Here is a 16,864-nt window from a genome sequence, read left to right as displayed (position 1 = left end):
AAAAAAAAAAAAAAAATTATTTTAGCTGGATGTAATGGCACACACCTGTATTGCCAGTTACTTAGGGACTGAGGTAGGAGATCACGTGACCCAGGAGTTCGAGGCTGTGGTGAGCTGTGCTATTCCATTGGATCATTTCTTTATCCATCTGATGCATATTTGGGTTGTTTCTACCTCTTGTGAATAATACTTCTGTGAACATTCTGGTACAAGTTTTTGTTTGAACATCAGTTTTCAATTGTTTTGATTATACACCTAGGAGGAGAATTGCTAGGTCGTAAGGTTATCAGTGGCGCATCTTAGAAATGCCTTCTCTTTGGAAGGTGTTTGGAAGTTGACCCAGTAGGCAGGTCACACAGGTGCAGTTGGGCACAGTCAAGCTCTGCCTGAGACTCAGTTTTTCCTGTCTGAAAAATAGCAATCTAAAAGTTCATGCCCACTCAGGTGCATGTTCCAAGAGATGATTTGTGAGTTTTCAGCACCATGTGTGACCTAGAGGAAGTGCCCCGTAAAAGGTGGCAGTTATCTTTTGCCCGCTACTTCAAAGATTTGGGTCTTTTTTGCTGTTAGAGGAACTTAACCTCCCTGAAGCATTGCAGGTATTACCTGACCTTACCTGAGTTTCTGCTACAAGAGCCAGCTTCAGAGCCCCCAAGATCCGCGGCCCTTCTCAAGGGTAGAGTCTGCTCTTGGTGGGTGCATGGCGGTAGGAGGAAGGTGCCAGGCTGTGGATGAACATGGGGTGCAGAGCCAGCTCTGACTGTGGACTCTGCACCCTTCAGTGAGAGCCAAACCTCTGTCCCAGTCATGGTTTTCCAAACCTCTCTGGAGGACAGTGCCTGCCTGACAGTCCCTCCAAAGGATATGAGCTGCTGTTTATAGGAGTCACTGGCACCATGCTGCCATGGCCTGCCTAGGACCTGGGAGAAGATGGGAGGCCAAGAGGAGGGCAGGAGCTGGGAAGGAGGGCAGCTGCAGCCAAGACAGGGTAGGGGCTCGATGCCCGCCTCTGTGAAAACCTCTCCACCACAGCTGGCCGAGCCACCGGATGTTTGATCTGCTTTTACCTTTGTAAATAAATACTGCCCAGTCTTTGACTGCCGGTGTAAACAAGGATGGAGACCACTGTGCTGATGATCTCTGAGCTCCGTGGAGTTCCTGCCTTCTCCACCCGATTCCTCCCAGTGCCCCTTTCTTCTCTTGACTCCAGTACAAGTTGATCGGAGGGCCTTTTACAGCTGCTCCCATTGGTCTGGGTAGGGAGGGCCTGGAGCATGACCTCTGATCCTCTGAGGGTTTGCTCCCATCTCACCCTGGAGTATGTTGGCAGAGTGTGGGACAGGGGCTGGGTTCCTGGAACCCCACACCTCTGGCAGCCACGCCACTGAAGGAGGATCTGGGGCCTCTCTAGGCATGCCTGGCCTGGGAGAGCCTCTCCTGCCTGGCTGCACCCAGGTATCACATGGCCGGTGGTCTGAACTCAGTTCTGCATGCATTTCCTGGGAGCCCACCGTTCCGCCTTCTGTCTCTATGAATCCGACTACTCTAGGTACCTCACATGAGTGGAATCCTAATATTTGTCCTTTTGTGTCTGGCGTATTCCACTAAGCAAAACGTCAAGGTTCATCCATGTGATTGCTTGTGTCTAAATGTCCTTCCTTTTTAAGGCTGAATGATTTTCCATTGCGTGTATACATTACATTGTGCTTCTCTATTCTTCTGTCAGGGGACATTGGGTCCTTTCCCCCTCTTCCTTCCCATATTGTGATGAATATGGGTGTGCAAATATCTCTTCAAGTTCCTGCTTTCAGTTCTTTTGGAGGCAGGGTGCAGTGGCTCACGCTTGTAATCCCAGCACTTTGGGGGACTGAGGCTGGTGGATCACTTGAGATCAGGAGTTCCAGACCAGCCTGGGCAACATGATGAAACCCCGTCTGTACTTAAAATACAAAAATTAGCTGGGTGTAGTGGCGCACACTTGTAATCACAGCTACTTGGGAGGTGGAGGCAGGAGAATTACTTGAACCCAGGAGGTGGAGGTTGCAGTGAGCCAAGATCACGCCATTGTACTCCAGCAGCGTCCAGGCGACAGAGTGAGACTCCATCTCAAAAAAAAAACCAAAGAAAAATCAGTTATTCTGGGTATATAACTAGGAGTAGAATTGCTGGATCATATGGTAATTCTGTTTAATTTCTTGAAAGTTTTTTTTTTTTTTTTTTTTAAACCAGTGTAGTCTAGGGGATGTGACCTCAGCACCTACTTGGGCCTGGGCTTACTGTGACCTAACCAGGCCTTATTCTTTTCGCTGTATTATTTTTATTTTTTGGCTGCCCTTTTTTCTTTTATGAGAGAATAGATTTGCAGAGTTCCGGGGTTGGGTTGCTAAGCAAACTGCCTGGAGAGGAGAGGGTTTCAGATTTCACTAGACCCTCCCTCTTCCACACCAACCCTGAGCTGTTTGCACTGGCCTTCCTCTCCCCAACCCCACTCCTAGTCTGGTTCCTGGTTCAGGTGAGCAGCAGCCAGATTCCAAGCCCCCATCTTCTTCTACCTTCTAGTGTTTGGGTTCTGCTTTGAATAGAGCTTTGTGGGAAGGATGTGGCTGATGAGACCACCAACCTCAGTCCTGCCAAGGGTGAGTAGGCCCAGAGAGCTTTTTCCACTGGGTATTCATGGTACGGGGGCGTGCAACCAGGCCTCTCAATTGGTTCTGGCTCTTGGGAGATGGTGGCTTTCAAAATGCCAAATAATGTACTTTATCCTCAAGAGGCAAGGGGCTTTGCTGGGCTTGGTGGCTCAAGCCTATAATCCCAGCGCTTTGGGAGGCCGAGGCAGGAGGGTTCCTTGAGGCCAGAGTTTAAGATCAGCCTGGTCAACATAGCAAAACTTTGTCTCAAAAAATGTTTTTACAAATTAGCTGTGCATAGTGGCGTGCGCCTATAGTCCCAGCTACTTGGAAGGATCCCTTGAGTCCGGGAGTTTGATGCTGCAGTGAGCTGTGATCGCTCCATTGCACTTCAGCCTGGGTGACAGCAAGACCCTGTCTCTGAAAATAAAATAACAGGTGGGGGGTGGTGCTTTGTGTACTTTGGGGAACTCAGGTGTGAAATACTGCTTTGTGAAAAAGCAGGTTCCTGTGTGCTGGTTAGACTGGGGGAATGAGGAAATTGCAGGGCAGTCCTCCCCACCCCATCATTTGCCTTGGAGCAGACTGGAAGAGTCAGCAGAATGAGGGGCAACAAGTCTGGATTGGAGTGATCTGGGTGAGCTGAGGCAGGGGCCGAAGCCCTCATATGGAATGTGGTAGGGATGAGCAGGCCATCTGGAATCCAGACTTAAAAGCATCAGTCACCCAGACATTGATTTGAGATCTCTGCAGAGGGGGAAATGGCTGGGGTTTTAGCTGTCTGGAGCATCCTAATTCCCCAGCAGAGTCTGGCCATGAGACCTGGTCTGTCTCACCTGGCGGGGTGACGTGTCCACTTCAAAGTCTCACTGGACACGGGCGGGCAGACCCTCACCGGGCACTTGATTCTTGCACCAGGTTTTAGCGTGTAGGTTGCTAAGTCAGCACGTGGCTTTGCACCTGTGGAGTCTTCCAGTTACTCTGGAGCAAGCCCTGTGACCGCGAGTCTGACCCTGAAGTTCTTGCTGGGTTGACTCCCTACTGGGTGTTGACTTGGCCTTGCCTGGGAGTCAGTGTAGTCATGGGCGTGGAAAGCGCTCAGATAAAAGGTGCTCCACCAGGTGATGAAGATGTCTTAAGATCATCTTTAGGCCGGGCGCGGTGGCTCAAGCCTGTAATCCCAGCACTTTGGGAGGCCGAGACGGGCGGATCACGAGGTCAGGAGATCGAGACCATCCTGGCTAACGCGGTGAAACCCCGTCTCTACTAAAAAATACAAAAAAACTAGCTGGGCGAGGTGGCGGGCGCCTGTAGTCCCAGCTACTCGGGAGGCTGAGGCAGGAGAATGGCGTAAATCCGGGAGGCGGAGCTTGCAGGGAGCTGAGATCCGGCCACTGCACTCCAGCCTGGGCGACAGAGCGAGACTCCGTCTAAAAAAAAAAAAAAAAAAAAAAGATCATCTTTAGATAAACAGTAAAACCATTGGTTAAAAGCTGGTCTTACCCACCTTATTTTGTTGTTGTTTGTTTCGTTTTATTTTATTTATTTATTTATTTATTTTTGAGATGAGTCTCGCTCTGTTGCCCAGGCTGGAGTAGAGTGGCGCGATCTGGGCTCACTGCAAGCTCCGCCTCCCGGGTTCAGCCATTCTCCTGCCTCAGCCTCCCAAGTAACTGAGACTACAGGCGCCCGCCACCACGCCTGGCTAATTTTTGTATTTTTAGTAGAGGCAGGGTTTCACCTTGTTAGCCAGGATGGTCTTGATCTTCTGACCTCGTGATCCACCCTTCTCAGCCTCCCAAAGTGCTGGGATTACAGGCGTGAGCCCCCACGCCCAGCTGTTTGTTTCATTTTAGATGTTTCACAGCCTGAAGCTGTGGTTTTAGTCTCTTTCTCTAATGATAAGTGGAAAAGAGGGATGAGGAAGGGGCTTTGCTGGCCCAACCAAAAACAAAGAACCCATGAGTGTACTGTCTCCCTTGGGCACTTGGACACTCCTGCTAGAACATTTAGTAGACGCTGACAATTCCGAGCTAATGTAAAAGCCAAGTCTGGAGGGTCATGGGGTGGGAGACTAGGGTGAGGAAGTTGTTGAAGGAGGCCGGGGGGATGGCAGGGCCTTCATCTAATAGTGACGGTAGCATTTTAGAGCTAGAGGATCTTTATCGATTGTCTAGTTCACATGCATGATTTTAAAAAAAGGAAGCCGAGGCAGGAGGATTGCTTGAGCCCCGGAGTTGGAGACTAGCCCAGGCACCATAGCGAGTCAGCGTCTCTGTTAAATTAATAAATGAAGTCGTGCTCGCTTCGGCAGCACATATACTAAAAAATTGGAACCATACAGAGAAGATTAGCATGGCTCCTGCGCAAGGATGACACACAAATTCGTGAAGCGTTCCACATTTTGCATAGTCTGCGAAGATCATTTCAGTATCTGCTAACTAGCACTAAGGAAATAGTGTGAATCTAAGCAAAAATGGGTGGCACCCAATGACGAAATTGTGGTTTTCATTACAAAAAATAAAAAAAAAAATTAATAAATGAAGTCAAGAAAGGTGAGGCATGGATGGCTTCAGTGATGTGGATAACTCACAGAGAGGTAGCAACGGGGAGGGCCCGAGCCTTGCTTCCGAGGGATTACGCCACGGCTCGCTTGCCCCACCCAAATGCCAAAGGAACTGAGCATTGATAACCAACATAGTGATGTTGGTACCTGGAGCCCCCTCAATGTCCCATGGATCAAGGAGACCAGGTTCCTCCATACAGCTTGTTGAGGGACTTGGTGGGTGCCCCCTGCTCTTGATGTCTTAATACATTGACTGCTGTGCTCAACCCAGACCCAGCCTCTTCCTGGAATTCTCCTTTGGATACGCACAGAAACAGAACCCGGCCTGGCCTTTGAAGCCATTAGCTGTGTGCAGTCACCTGGGACAGTCCTGTAGGTCAGCAGCTGGCAAAGTGCTAGACGCTGGGTTGGGGTTGCTCAGCAGGTCTCAGCCCTGGCTGCCAGCTGGATTCCCCAGGAAGCCCCTATAGCTTCAGATTCAGCAGGTCTGTGTGGATCCCAGTGAAATTGTTTTCAAAGCCTCCCAGGTGTTGTCGATGTGCAGCCAGGGCTGGGGACACCTGTTAGAGAGCGCTGAGTCCTGTAGGACAGGAAGTGGAGAACCTGGGAGAGGGAGAGGCAGAGGTGCGCAAGGAAGCCGTGACTTCGGCCACCTGCACTCACAGCTAGTGGCAGATCACTCCAGGCACACGGCTCCCCCCTGGCCATCCACGTGGAAAGGAACGACAACTGTGCCCGCTTCAGGATTGCTGAGTCAGCTGCTCTGAATGCCTGAGGGCAGCCCTGTGCCCACCCAGCCTGGGTGTGTGTGGTGGCAGTTGTAAACTCGTGAATGAACACCGAGGTCACCTCTGCTGGTAACCTTTGGGCAGGGCTGCTTACAGGTGACTCATGGTGAGAGTGACGCCACCCCATCAGGGTGAGCTCTCAGAAGTCCCATGGGCCTCAGAGGCCCCCTTTGGAAGGAGTGGAGAAGGGATCCTCATATGAGCCATGGATCGGGCTAGAAGATCCTTGTGGGTTGACAATGGTCGTGGTGAGTCCACTGGCTTAGAAAACTCAGGCTGAGGACAGGCCATCAAGGAGCTCCAGATGGCTAAGGCCTTGGAAACACGTGTTGGGCTGTGTCATTCAGCCTGAGAGGAAGGGGGTGATTATCTCCAGGTGCCTCTGGGAGGAATGAATTACTCCGTATAACCAGATAGTCCCAACAGGCAGGGGGACTCTTGTAGAATAAGCCACTCTGTCCTCCTGCGGGTACTCACATTGGGGTAAGGTGGTCTGGGATTTTGACAGACCTGCTGGGAGGTGGGCTATGAGTCATCCAGAAGCTGGGCTGGACCAAGGGATGGGGGAACCTGTAGCCCTAATTCCCTGGGCTGGGATGGGAAGAACATGGTAGGACTCAAGGCTCATGGTGGCCAGGACTTGCACCCCAGCCAGCATGCTGGCCTGTGCTCCTCACCCCATCAGACCCCATGGGCAGGGTGCGCAAGGACCATTCCAGAGAACAAGATGGTAACATTTTGGGTTCCTCCTTTTCTTTTCATTTTCTTTCCTTTCCTTTTCTTTTTTTTTTTTTTTTTTTTTTTTTTTTTGACAGAGTCTTGCTCTGTCACCTAGGCTAGAGTGCAGTGGCACAATCTTGGCTCACTGCAACCTTCACCTCCTGGGTTCAAGCAATTCTCCTGCCTCAGCTTCCCAAGTAGTTGGGCTTACAGGCACCTGCCACCACGCCCAGCTAATTTTTTGTATTTTTAGTAGAGATGGGGTTTCACCATGTTGGCCAGGCTGTTCTTGAACTCCTGACCTCAAGTGATCTGCCCACCTCAGCCTCCCAAAGTGCTGGGCTTACAGGCATGAGCCACTGCATCTGGCCAGGGGTCCCCCTTTCTATAGCAACCCAACCCCCCTGTATGGGGGAGAACCGACTGTTTTCTCTGTACACAAGCTTATGTGACCAAATGTGGGGGCTTTTTCCCACACCAGGCAGTTCTCTGCAGACACCAGCTGGGTGTCCTACAATTTCAACTCAGTTCTGACATGGAGTTAGCGTCAGATCCCACAGTTAAGGGCTCAGCTCCAGAAGACTGCCCCTAACTTCAGGTGTCAGTAGCAAGTCCAGGTTGTCTACTGGCCATAAATTGGAGGCTCCTACAGCCCCTTCCTTGAGTTTGATCACTTGCTGGAAAGGCTCACAGAACTCAGGAAAATAACTTGCTAGGTGACTGGTTTTTAATACAAAGACACAACTCAGGAATAGCCAGATGGAAGAGGTGCATAGAGGAAGGTCTGTGGGAAGGGGTGCAGAGCTCCCATGCCCTCTCTGGGCACTGCCACATTTTCATCAACCTGGAAGCTCTCCTAACCCTGGCCTTTTGGACAGCCTTCATTGTGTAGGCATGATTGATTACATCACTGACCATTAGTGATCAACTCACCCTTCAGCTGTGGTTCTTCCCCAGAGAGTTGGGGGTGCCAACTGTCTAATCATGTGGTTGATTCTCCTGGCAACCAGCCCGCTTCCTGAGGCTATCCAGGAGCCCCAGCCACCTATCATTTATTAGCACACATAAAGACATGTATTACTTTGGAGATTCCAAGGGTTTTAGGAACTGCATGCCAGGAAAGTAGGGAGTGGGGTATGCACAGATCAAATATACATTTCTTAAGTCACAATCCCCTGCCGGGGGCAGATGTGTCTCAGAAAGCCCCTTGCATTGTGTGGGCAGTGAGCCTGTGTTCATCACCCCTCACCCTGTGGTCGTTAACCAGTCAATTGTGAAGGGGACATCAGCATACCCGAGGTACTTGTGAGATGCCTGTTGGGGACAGAGATGGTGTCAGCTGGGTGCTTGCTGGGACAGGTTGGTTATGGATGCTCCCTTCTCTGTCTGTAACACAGGATGCTTTGCACACACAGATGGCTCATTCGGAACACCACCTGGGTACGGCTGCGCTGCAGACCGGGCAGAGGAGCAGCGCCGGCACCAAGACGGGCTGCCCTATATTGATGACTCGCCCTCCTCATCGCCCCACCTCAGCAGCAAGGGCAGGGGCAGCCGGGATGCGCTGGTCTCGGGAGCCCTGGAGTCCACTAAAGCGGTGAGTCCCCATGGTGTACGTGTGGCAGGAGGGCCAGGTGAGGCTCCCTGAAGCGCGGCCCCATGCTCAGGGGTACATAGCAGGTAGGTGGTGGAGCAGCCAATGGTTTGGAAGCCGAGTGGGTTACCAAAAACTCCTTCCTCATCTCTACATGTGGTACACAGACAGCCTGCCAGACGTGTTGGTCAGGGAGATCGGGGGATGCTTTGAACTGAGCATGGAGGAGGCACGCAGCACGTGGTCTTGAGGTTGAGAATGTCACCAGAGGCAACCACCAAAACCAGCAAGACCTGCATAGTGGCATCGGCAACGCTGCTGAGCCGGGTGGTGTCTGGGCTTGGGTCTCTGCTTCATAAAGTTTTCTTGCTCCCTTTTACCAAAGCGTGTGCTGGCTCTATCCATGTGATCAGAGCCTTTCCTGTGAGTTTTCACTTGACCCTCATTAGTAATTCTTGGCCTTGCTGTCACTTCCACTTTACAAATGTGGAACTGAAGTCCAGTGGTGGCTTGCTCAAGGTATCATGGCTAGTGAGCAGCGGCACATTCAGTACGTGCTCTGCCATGCCCTCCGAGAAAGCAGTGAACCTGCGCCTCCACTCACGTGAGGACATAGCCTGGAGTGGTCACAGGCCGGGTGGTGCTGGGCCGCTTGGCCCTGCATGAAGTTCTGACTCCTCTCGCTGGTCCCACAGCTCAGGGGGCTGCTTCAGCAGTGCTCTGGGGCCCAGATGCTCACCCTTTGCCATTGGTGCATATCCCCCAACTCGACCTCTTGGGTTCCTTCCTTCTTGGGCTGAGAAAATCACTGCCCCAGGGCAGTTGCTCCTTTCTGTCTTTTTGGTCCCTGATGACAGATTTCTTCCCCACTCTGCTTAGCTTATTTCTAGATGATTTCCACCCTGACAACACCGTAGCCTGGCACGGTGGCTCACACCTATAAATCCCAGCGACTCAGGAGGCTCAGGTGGGAGAACTGCTTGAGTCCAGGAGCTCGAGACTACAGTGAGCTGTGATTCTCACCACTGCACTCAGCCTGGGCAACACAGCAAGACCCCATCTTAAAAAATAATAATAATAGGCCGGGCGCAGTGGCTCTAGCCTGTAATTCTAGCACTTTGGGAGGCCGAGGCGGGCGGATCACGAGGTCAGGAGATGGAGACCATCCTGGCTAACGTGGTGAAACCCCGTCTCTACTAAAAATAGAAAAAACTAGCCAGGCGTGGTGGCGGGTGCCTGTAGTCCCAGCTACTCGGGAAGCTGAGGCAGAAGAATGGCGTGAACCTGGGAGGCGGAGCTTGTGGTGAGCTGAGCTTGTGCCACTGCACTCCAGCCTGGGCGACAGAGCGAGACTCCGTCTCAAAAAAAAAAAAAAAAAACAATAATAATAATAAAAAGAACAAGAGAGGGATAGACTTTCCCCGGGTTCTATAAGGAAGCTCCAGAAGTGCATCTTCTCACTGAGCTGCTTTTCTCTGGGGCTGACGCGTTAGCTGCAGGCCCGGGACTGCTGCTTATGTATATGCTTTTGTGATTTCTGAAGGCCTTGGTGCTGGGCAGGCTTCTCATCCTGAACTGAGAGGATGGGAGAGGAAGCCAGTGGGTAACATGTACCTGCTCCATGCAGCACACACAGGCTGCTGCCTTAGGTAGCTTCCTATCCCACGTCTAGCGTCAACTTTGTACAGACTAGGAGGTTCAGAGAGGTGAAGTACCTTGCTTGGGCCACGCAGCTCCAGGGTTTGAAACCTTCCTGATTGTTCAGTGGACACACTTTCTCTCCCTCATCTGTCTTGTCTTTCTTGGTGCATCCCCTCTCTTGCTGCTTTGTGAGCGTGGTTTTGGTACTAAGTTCAGGTAGGCTAAGTGCTGAACTTAAGAAAGGCTATTTCTTTCCATCATCCTTGAGGGCTATCTTCACCCAGCCAGTCCTTGATGCACTTCCTGGCCCCGAAAGGAAACTGATCTGCCCACTCAGTGCCCCTGGTCCCTGTCCGGGGGAGGGGGCCTCCCTCCCACACCTGGCTCTGACTTGGAGTACAGCCTTCACCTTTTAGTGCAGGGCTCCTCCTCTGTGAAGCCACTCCAGATTCTGGTCCCCCGACCCCTGCTCCCTGCTTCTACCCTCGCAGGAGCTGTAGACATTTCTCATGGTGCACATCCTGCAGAAGGTTGCACATCTCTGCCTGTCAGGTCCAGGGTTTCCAGTCCCAAGCACGCCCCCTGGCCCAGAGCTGGTCTGAAGAGGAGGGGATTTGATTGGAGAGCTGTGTGTAGCTCCTTTCTAGAAACCTTCTGGTGCTCCTTGCCAGTGGCTGGGGCCCCAGGACAGGTGCCCTTCACTGCTCTGGAGACAAGCATAGCCTTGATTTCCTGGTTTCCCTGCCAGCCAAGCAACAAGCCATGCAAATGTCATCTTTCATTTCTGATCTTTGGTTTGAAGACATGGCTGTCGCTTCCTAGGACACCTCACTTCCCCCAGGGAGCATGGTGATCTTGAGGCCAGAGGCATGCTGATCCTGACCAGCCAGTGGGACGTGGGCATCAGCCTGCTCATCCCCCTCCCCCTGCACGCCACCCACCCCTCGTTTGGTCCCAGATGCTGATCTTGAGTCTTTTGGGCCATGGGGCCACCAGGAAGCCCTCAGGGAACTCTTTGGCAATTTGGGGTCTCGGTGGATTCCTGTGGCACGGGTCTTCTCTGTGAATGCCCGTTCGTAGTGTAGGCAGAGGTTGGACAGAGGCCAGGCGCCCCCTTGCCAGGGGTGCTGTGGGAAGGATTCACACAGGCTGGCCTGTTGCAACAACCTGCAGCCCCAGGACCCTGCACAGAGGCCAGCCCCTTGCCCTCTGTATGCCATGAGGGCCAGGTTCTCGGGGTGTTCGCTGGCTGGGCCGCAGGACAATGTCCAGTCTGTTGCTAATGAAAATCTGCCCTTGCCGAGAGCAGAAGAGGGTCCTTTTTCCAGCAGCGGTGCTCACTGCACACTCCCAGCCCGGAGCAGCCTGCCCCTTGCAGCCAGGGTTTTGCACCCTGATCACCACTGGACTCCCCCAGATTAGGCAGACTAGGAGGAGGGACTAGAAGGGGCCTCCTTGCGCTCTGCCCTGTCCTGAAGCTCAGTTCCAGCTCCCGCCCTCAGCTCACCTGTGGGCCTGGCAGCAGTCAGCTGACAACAGTTTTATTCACCTCGTTCTCTGTCAGCTTTTCCTGCTTGGTTGTCACAAGCTCATTTTGTTTTGTGGGTTCTTTGTTGGCTTTTATTTAGCCTCAGGTTTTGTGTTTGTACCTGCCTGGGTAGGATCATGGTAGGAGGTACTTCCTTCCATGTCACTAACTTCTTTTTCCAATTTCCCTTTACCTCCGGCTTCCTACCCGCCCCAGCCTCCCTGCCTGCCTCCATGGCCCTCCCTGCATTCACGTCCTTTCCCTTAACTGGCACGAGCAGAGTTCTGAGTTATAAATAGCCCCAGGCTGGGCCCTGCCCTTTGCTCTCTCATTTTCTCTCCGTGGACTTGGCTGGTTTCTGAGCCATCCCTGTCTGATGCCACCAGGACTCTAGAAGATTATTAGGAGAAGTGCCCTCATCCTGAGTCTTGTCTCCACCCCACCCAGTCCATGCCCTGGGCCAGATGTTCCCTGAGCGGCCCTTCCCTTCAGAATAGGGAGGGAGAGCTAGACTCTGCCTTCCTGCCTGCACTGTTTTTCCTCCTGGCTTTCCAAACCATGTGGACAGAACGAGACACAGTGCTCCCACCCACGCGGGCACAAGCATCTCACACTGGGTGGGGCCTTCACACTGGGTGGGGCCTTCATGGGCTCTGCAGCCGTAGCCACCTCCCTGGGCCCTGCAGGCCCTTTCGTACTCATAGTAGCAAGGTTGTCCTCAGAACATGAGCAGGGCTGGCAGGCTGGGTGGGTGGGTGGCCCTGCCCAGGGGGCCCACCATTCCCTTAACCTCTTCTCTCATGGAGCAGGGAGCGGCATCTGCACATGGTAGGAGGCACCTGCAGGGGCAGCTGGGGGCTGCTTTCCCCAAGACTCCACCATTCATGATGGGCAGAGAGGGAGTGTCATAGGCCACCCCACCCTATGTGTGTGTGCAACGTGGGCAGCAGACTTGCTGAACTTGGGAAGCATTTCAGGGCACCGAGGCAGGCTCAATTGACAGTCCTGGGTTCCTTGGACCCAGTTGTCTCCAAGTGAGAGTATGGAGACCCTGAAGGAGCCCTCAGAGATTCATAAAAACACAGCCAATACTAGGATACAGCCAGGTCTTTGAGATCCACTCACTGATTTATTAAACGAATCTTAATTGAGCACCTGGGTGTTCCAGGCACTGTGCTAGGCAAGGAGATTCCCAGCTCAGCACAGCCATGGCCTGGATCCTACCTGCAGAGCCACTGCCTACCCTGCCGGGGGGACAGGTGTGCGTGGGACCTGCGTTTCCTTTTCCTTGGAGCTGCTGTCCACCCAGATCTTGATGGCTGTCCCCCCCACACACATATGTACATGTGTATAAATGCATGTATATACACACGTATACACAGGCACCCGGGCATGCTGACAGCTCATGCATACATTCACACAAGTGTGCACACACTTAGGAGATTCCCAGGGCAAAATGGTGACCCAGGAAGGCTTTTTAGATGGTCCCAGTGGGCAAGTGAAGATGTGTGGTCCAAGCCCCAGGGACTCAAGTGGGGCACAGGGTGGGGCTCCCCGCCCCCAGGCAGTGGAGGCTCAGGACCGGAGTGCATTTGCCTGAGACCATGGGGCAGGCCAGGCCCTGGGTGCTTTGTGTTGAACCTGCTGTCCATGCCATGACATGCCTCCCTTCTAGTGGGCCAGGGAAATAGGACAGCAGGGTTGAAGTAGGCAGGGGCTGTGCTGGGACCCTGATTCCAAATTCTACAGATAGCATCAGGCCTGAGGTAACCTCAGTCAGATCCTTCCTGAAACCCATCAGTTCTCACTGGAGGTGATTCTGCTCCCAGGGCATGTGTGGCAGCGCTGGGAGACATTTGTGCCTGCCACACATCGGGGGAGAGGGTATTACTCACATACGGTAGGTAGAGGCAAGGATGCTTCACAGAATCCTACAAGGCGCAGGATGCCACACAGCCCCTGACAGACTCCTCCAGGCCTAGATGTCAGCGGGGCCAACGAGGAGCCTGCCCGCAGCCAGTGATTTTCCCTGAAAGTGGGAAAGTGAGTGATCAGGGACCGCCACCCCAGTTCCATACCTGTGAGCCCAGCAATCAGTGGAGAAGTGGGTGGGGCTGTCACAGACACCAGACCTGACCCCCCTCCCCCGCCCCGCGCGCACGCACACACAAACACACACGCATGCACTCACGCACTTTCTTCTGCCTGCAGGCAGGGCCAGTGGGCACAGGCGGGACAGAGGGAGCATGGCTTCAGCCCGGTGGAGCACTGAGATCTGCCATGGGCACGGCCAGCCTCCAACATTGCCAGTGGCCAGGGAGCAGACGGGAGTGACCAGGAAGTCAGGCGGCGGTTTCTGTGGCCTTTGGCGTCGTCATCTTTGGTGTCATGCCTTTGCGGGGACTGTTGTAACAAAGCACCGCAGACTAGCGGGCTTAAAGAACAGGAGTTTACTTTCTCATAGCCCCGGAGGCCTGAAGTCCAAGATCAAGGGGTGGGCAGGGTTGATTTCTTCTCTGGCCCCTCTCGTGGACTTGTCTTCTCTGTGTGTCTTCACATGATGTTCCCTCCATTTGAGTCTGTGTCCTAATCTCTTTTACCAGCACTCCGGTCCTGGTGGGGTGCCGTGGCTCATGCCTGTAATCCCAACACTCTGGGAGGCTGAGGTGGAAGGACTGCTTGAGCTCAGGAGTTTGAGACCAGCCTGGGCAACATGGCAAGACCTTGTTTACACACACACACACAAAAATTTTTTTTTTGAGGTGGGGTTTCGCTCTTATTGCCCAGGCTGGAGTGCCATGGCATGGTCTCGGCTCACTGCAACCTCCCCCTCCCATGTTCAGGCAATGCTTCTGCCTCTGTCTCCCAAGTAGCGGGGATTACAGGTGCCTGCCACCACACACGGCTAATTTTTGTATTTTTAGTAGAGACAGGGTTTCACCTTGTTGGCCAGGCTGGTGATCTCGAACTCCTGACCTCAGGTGATCCACCCGCCTTGGCCTTCCAAATTGCTGGGATTATAGGCGTGAGACATTGCGCCTGGACCCCACAAAAATGTTTAAGTTAGCAGAGCAAGGTGGTGGGTGCATGAGGTCCCAGCTACTTGGGAGGCTCAGGTGGGAGGTTTGCTTAAGCCTGGGCTCTCAAGACTGCAGTAAGCTGTGACTGTGCCACAGCACTCCAGCCTGAGTGACAGAGCGAGACGTCGTCTCAAAAAGAAAAGAATGAGACACATGGAATCTTTTGGCTTCAGTTTAGCTTAATCACCTCTTTAAAGGCCCTGCTTTCAGATCTAGTAACGCTCTAAGGTACTGGGGGTTAGGGCTTCAACATGAATCTGAGTGGGGAGGGGAGACATTATCATAACTAGGATTAGAAGGTGGCCTCCCATGGTCTCTGTCCCCTACTTCAACATCCAACAATGTGTCAGCTTCATCATTTGGAGACAAAAACAGTAGAGCTTCCCTGAACTTTCAGCAGGGATGCTAATGGGAAGGGGGACTTTGTCAAAGCCCTCGTGCAAGAGGGTCCCTGCCAGTGATGTCGGGGTCTGAAAAGCAGGGTCAGGGAACACAGGCCTTGAGCCCCAGGGACAGGGTTCTTCTGGAGCAGGTGGTAGCAGTCCCTGTGGCTGGGAGGGAGGGCATCTGGAGAAGGCGGTGCTGCCTGGAGGGCGTCAGTCGAAGGGTCACGTGGCAGCAGCAGTCAGAGAATCCAGGTGAGGAGGGCCCCAGGTGAGCAGTGGGGAGTGGAGCTTGGCTGCAGCAGGAGCCAGGTGGCCATGCTGTGGGTTCCGACGCCCCCTCGGCTCAGAGCCGCCTCCTCCTTCCTCGACTGTGTGAGGCAGCTGCTCTTGGGTTGCAGGCAGAAGGTGTGGAGCGAGGCCTGGCCCGGCCTGCTCCACACCAAACTCTGTTTCGCGGTCTGGCAAGACTAAGGGTGGCCCTGGGCGTTGCCAGATGAACCCCTGGGATTCTCAGCGACCACGAGCATGTGGCTTAGTATGTGTGGAGGGTCCCCTGCCTCTCTAATTCCATGTGGAGCCTTCATGGGGGCAGGGGTTTGTCCAGAGGTCAACAAGCTGGCCCTCCTCTCTCAGAGGGCCCTGATGCAAGCATCCCCCTACCGCCCTTCCAGGCTGACTTCTGTCTGTTTCTCCTGCAGAGTGAGCTGGACTTGGAAAAGGGCCTGGAGATGAGAAAATGGGTCCTGTCTGGAATCCTGGCTAGTGAGGAGACTTACCTGAGCCACCTGGAGGCACTGCTGCTGGTGAGGAGGGTTTAGGGAGCTGAGCAGGGCAGGAAGGGGGAGGATGACAGGGTTGGGGAGCCTCTTTGCCCTTAAGTCCTAGGTCAGCTGTCAGAGCCTGGGTGCAGCTCGCCATCCCTGGAGTGGATACCAGTGGAAGACTGAGTTGCCAAACCAAGCTGGTTTTAAAATTGTATTTGTTATGTAATTTAAAAATAAAAGTGCATATGTCAGGTAACCATGACTGTCTACTGTCATACAATGCACCCGACAGATGGCAGCCCCTCTCACCTGTGCTACCTCACCTGTGTCCTGTTTCAGCCCATGAAGCCTTTGAAAGCTGCTGCCACCACCTCTCAGCCGGTACTGACGAGTCAGCAGATTGAGACCATCTTCTTCAAAGTGCCTGAGCTCTATGAGATCCACAAGGAGTTCTATGATGGGCTCTTTCCCCGCGTGCAGCAGTGGAGCCACCAGCAGCGGGTGGGCGACCTCTTCCAGAAGCTGGTGAGTGACCCAGGGCCGGTTCTGGGACTACAGGCATGTACCACCACATCCAGCTAATGTTTTGTGTTTTTAGTAGAGACAGGTTTTTGCTATGTTGGCCAGTCTGGTCTCGAACTCCCAGCCTCAAATGATCCACCCGACTTGGCCTCCCAAAGTACTGAGATTACAGGCGTGAGCCACCATGCCCAGCCTTTTTTGTTTGTTTGTTCTTTGGTTTGTTTTTTAATTTGTATTTATTTAGATAGGTATTTTTAGAAAGAGCTGGGGACTCCCTGCGTTGTCCAGGCTGGAGTGCAGTGGCTCTTCACAGGCATGATTCCACTGCTCATCAGCATGGGAGTTTTGACCTCCTTCGTTTCCAATCTTGGTTGTTTCACTCCTTAGGCAAACTGGTGGTTCCCGATTCCTGGGAGGTCACCATATCGATGCCAAACTTAGTATGTAGTGCACTGCAGCTCAGAACTCCTGACTGAAGCCATCCTCCGGCCTCAGCCTTCAGCATGGCTGGGACTACAGGTGCGCGCCGCCACACCCTGTGTGCACACACTTTCCCTGAAGCAGGCTTCCTCCACTGGGAAACAAGTCCTCTAGGGGCAGGTGTGGCCGGAGGCCAGGCCCCCTCTAAGCGTGAAGAGCATGTGATTC

The 16,864-nt window shown here is 53.2% G+C and overlaps 1 protein-coding gene across 1 annotated transcript in view; it reads left to right on the top strand.

The window, feature by feature from the left end:
* The window catches only part of BCR (breakpoint cluster region), an 814,161-nt gene that overhangs the window by 70,596 nt on the left and 726,701 nt on the right, over positions 1-16,864 (top strand). Inside the window, exons 2-4 of the mRNA XM_011989155.1 lie at positions 8,117-8,298; positions 15,629-15,733; positions 16,034-16,219. Of these exons, the coding sequence (XP_011844545.1) occupies positions 8,117-8,298; positions 15,629-15,733; positions 16,034-16,219 (473 nt within the window). The remainder of the gene's footprint in view (positions 1-8,116; positions 8,299-15,628; positions 15,734-16,033; positions 16,220-16,864) is intronic.

The sequence above is a fragment of the Mandrillus leucophaeus genome, unplaced genomic scaffold, assembly GCF_000951045.1.
Source record: "Mandrillus leucophaeus isolate KB7577 unplaced genomic scaffold, Mleu.le_1.0 Scaffold349, whole genome shotgun sequence".
Lineage (NCBI taxonomy): Eukaryota > Metazoa > Chordata > Mammalia > Primates > Cercopithecidae > Mandrillus > Mandrillus leucophaeus.
This window is presented reverse-complemented; position numbering and strand designations above follow the sequence as displayed.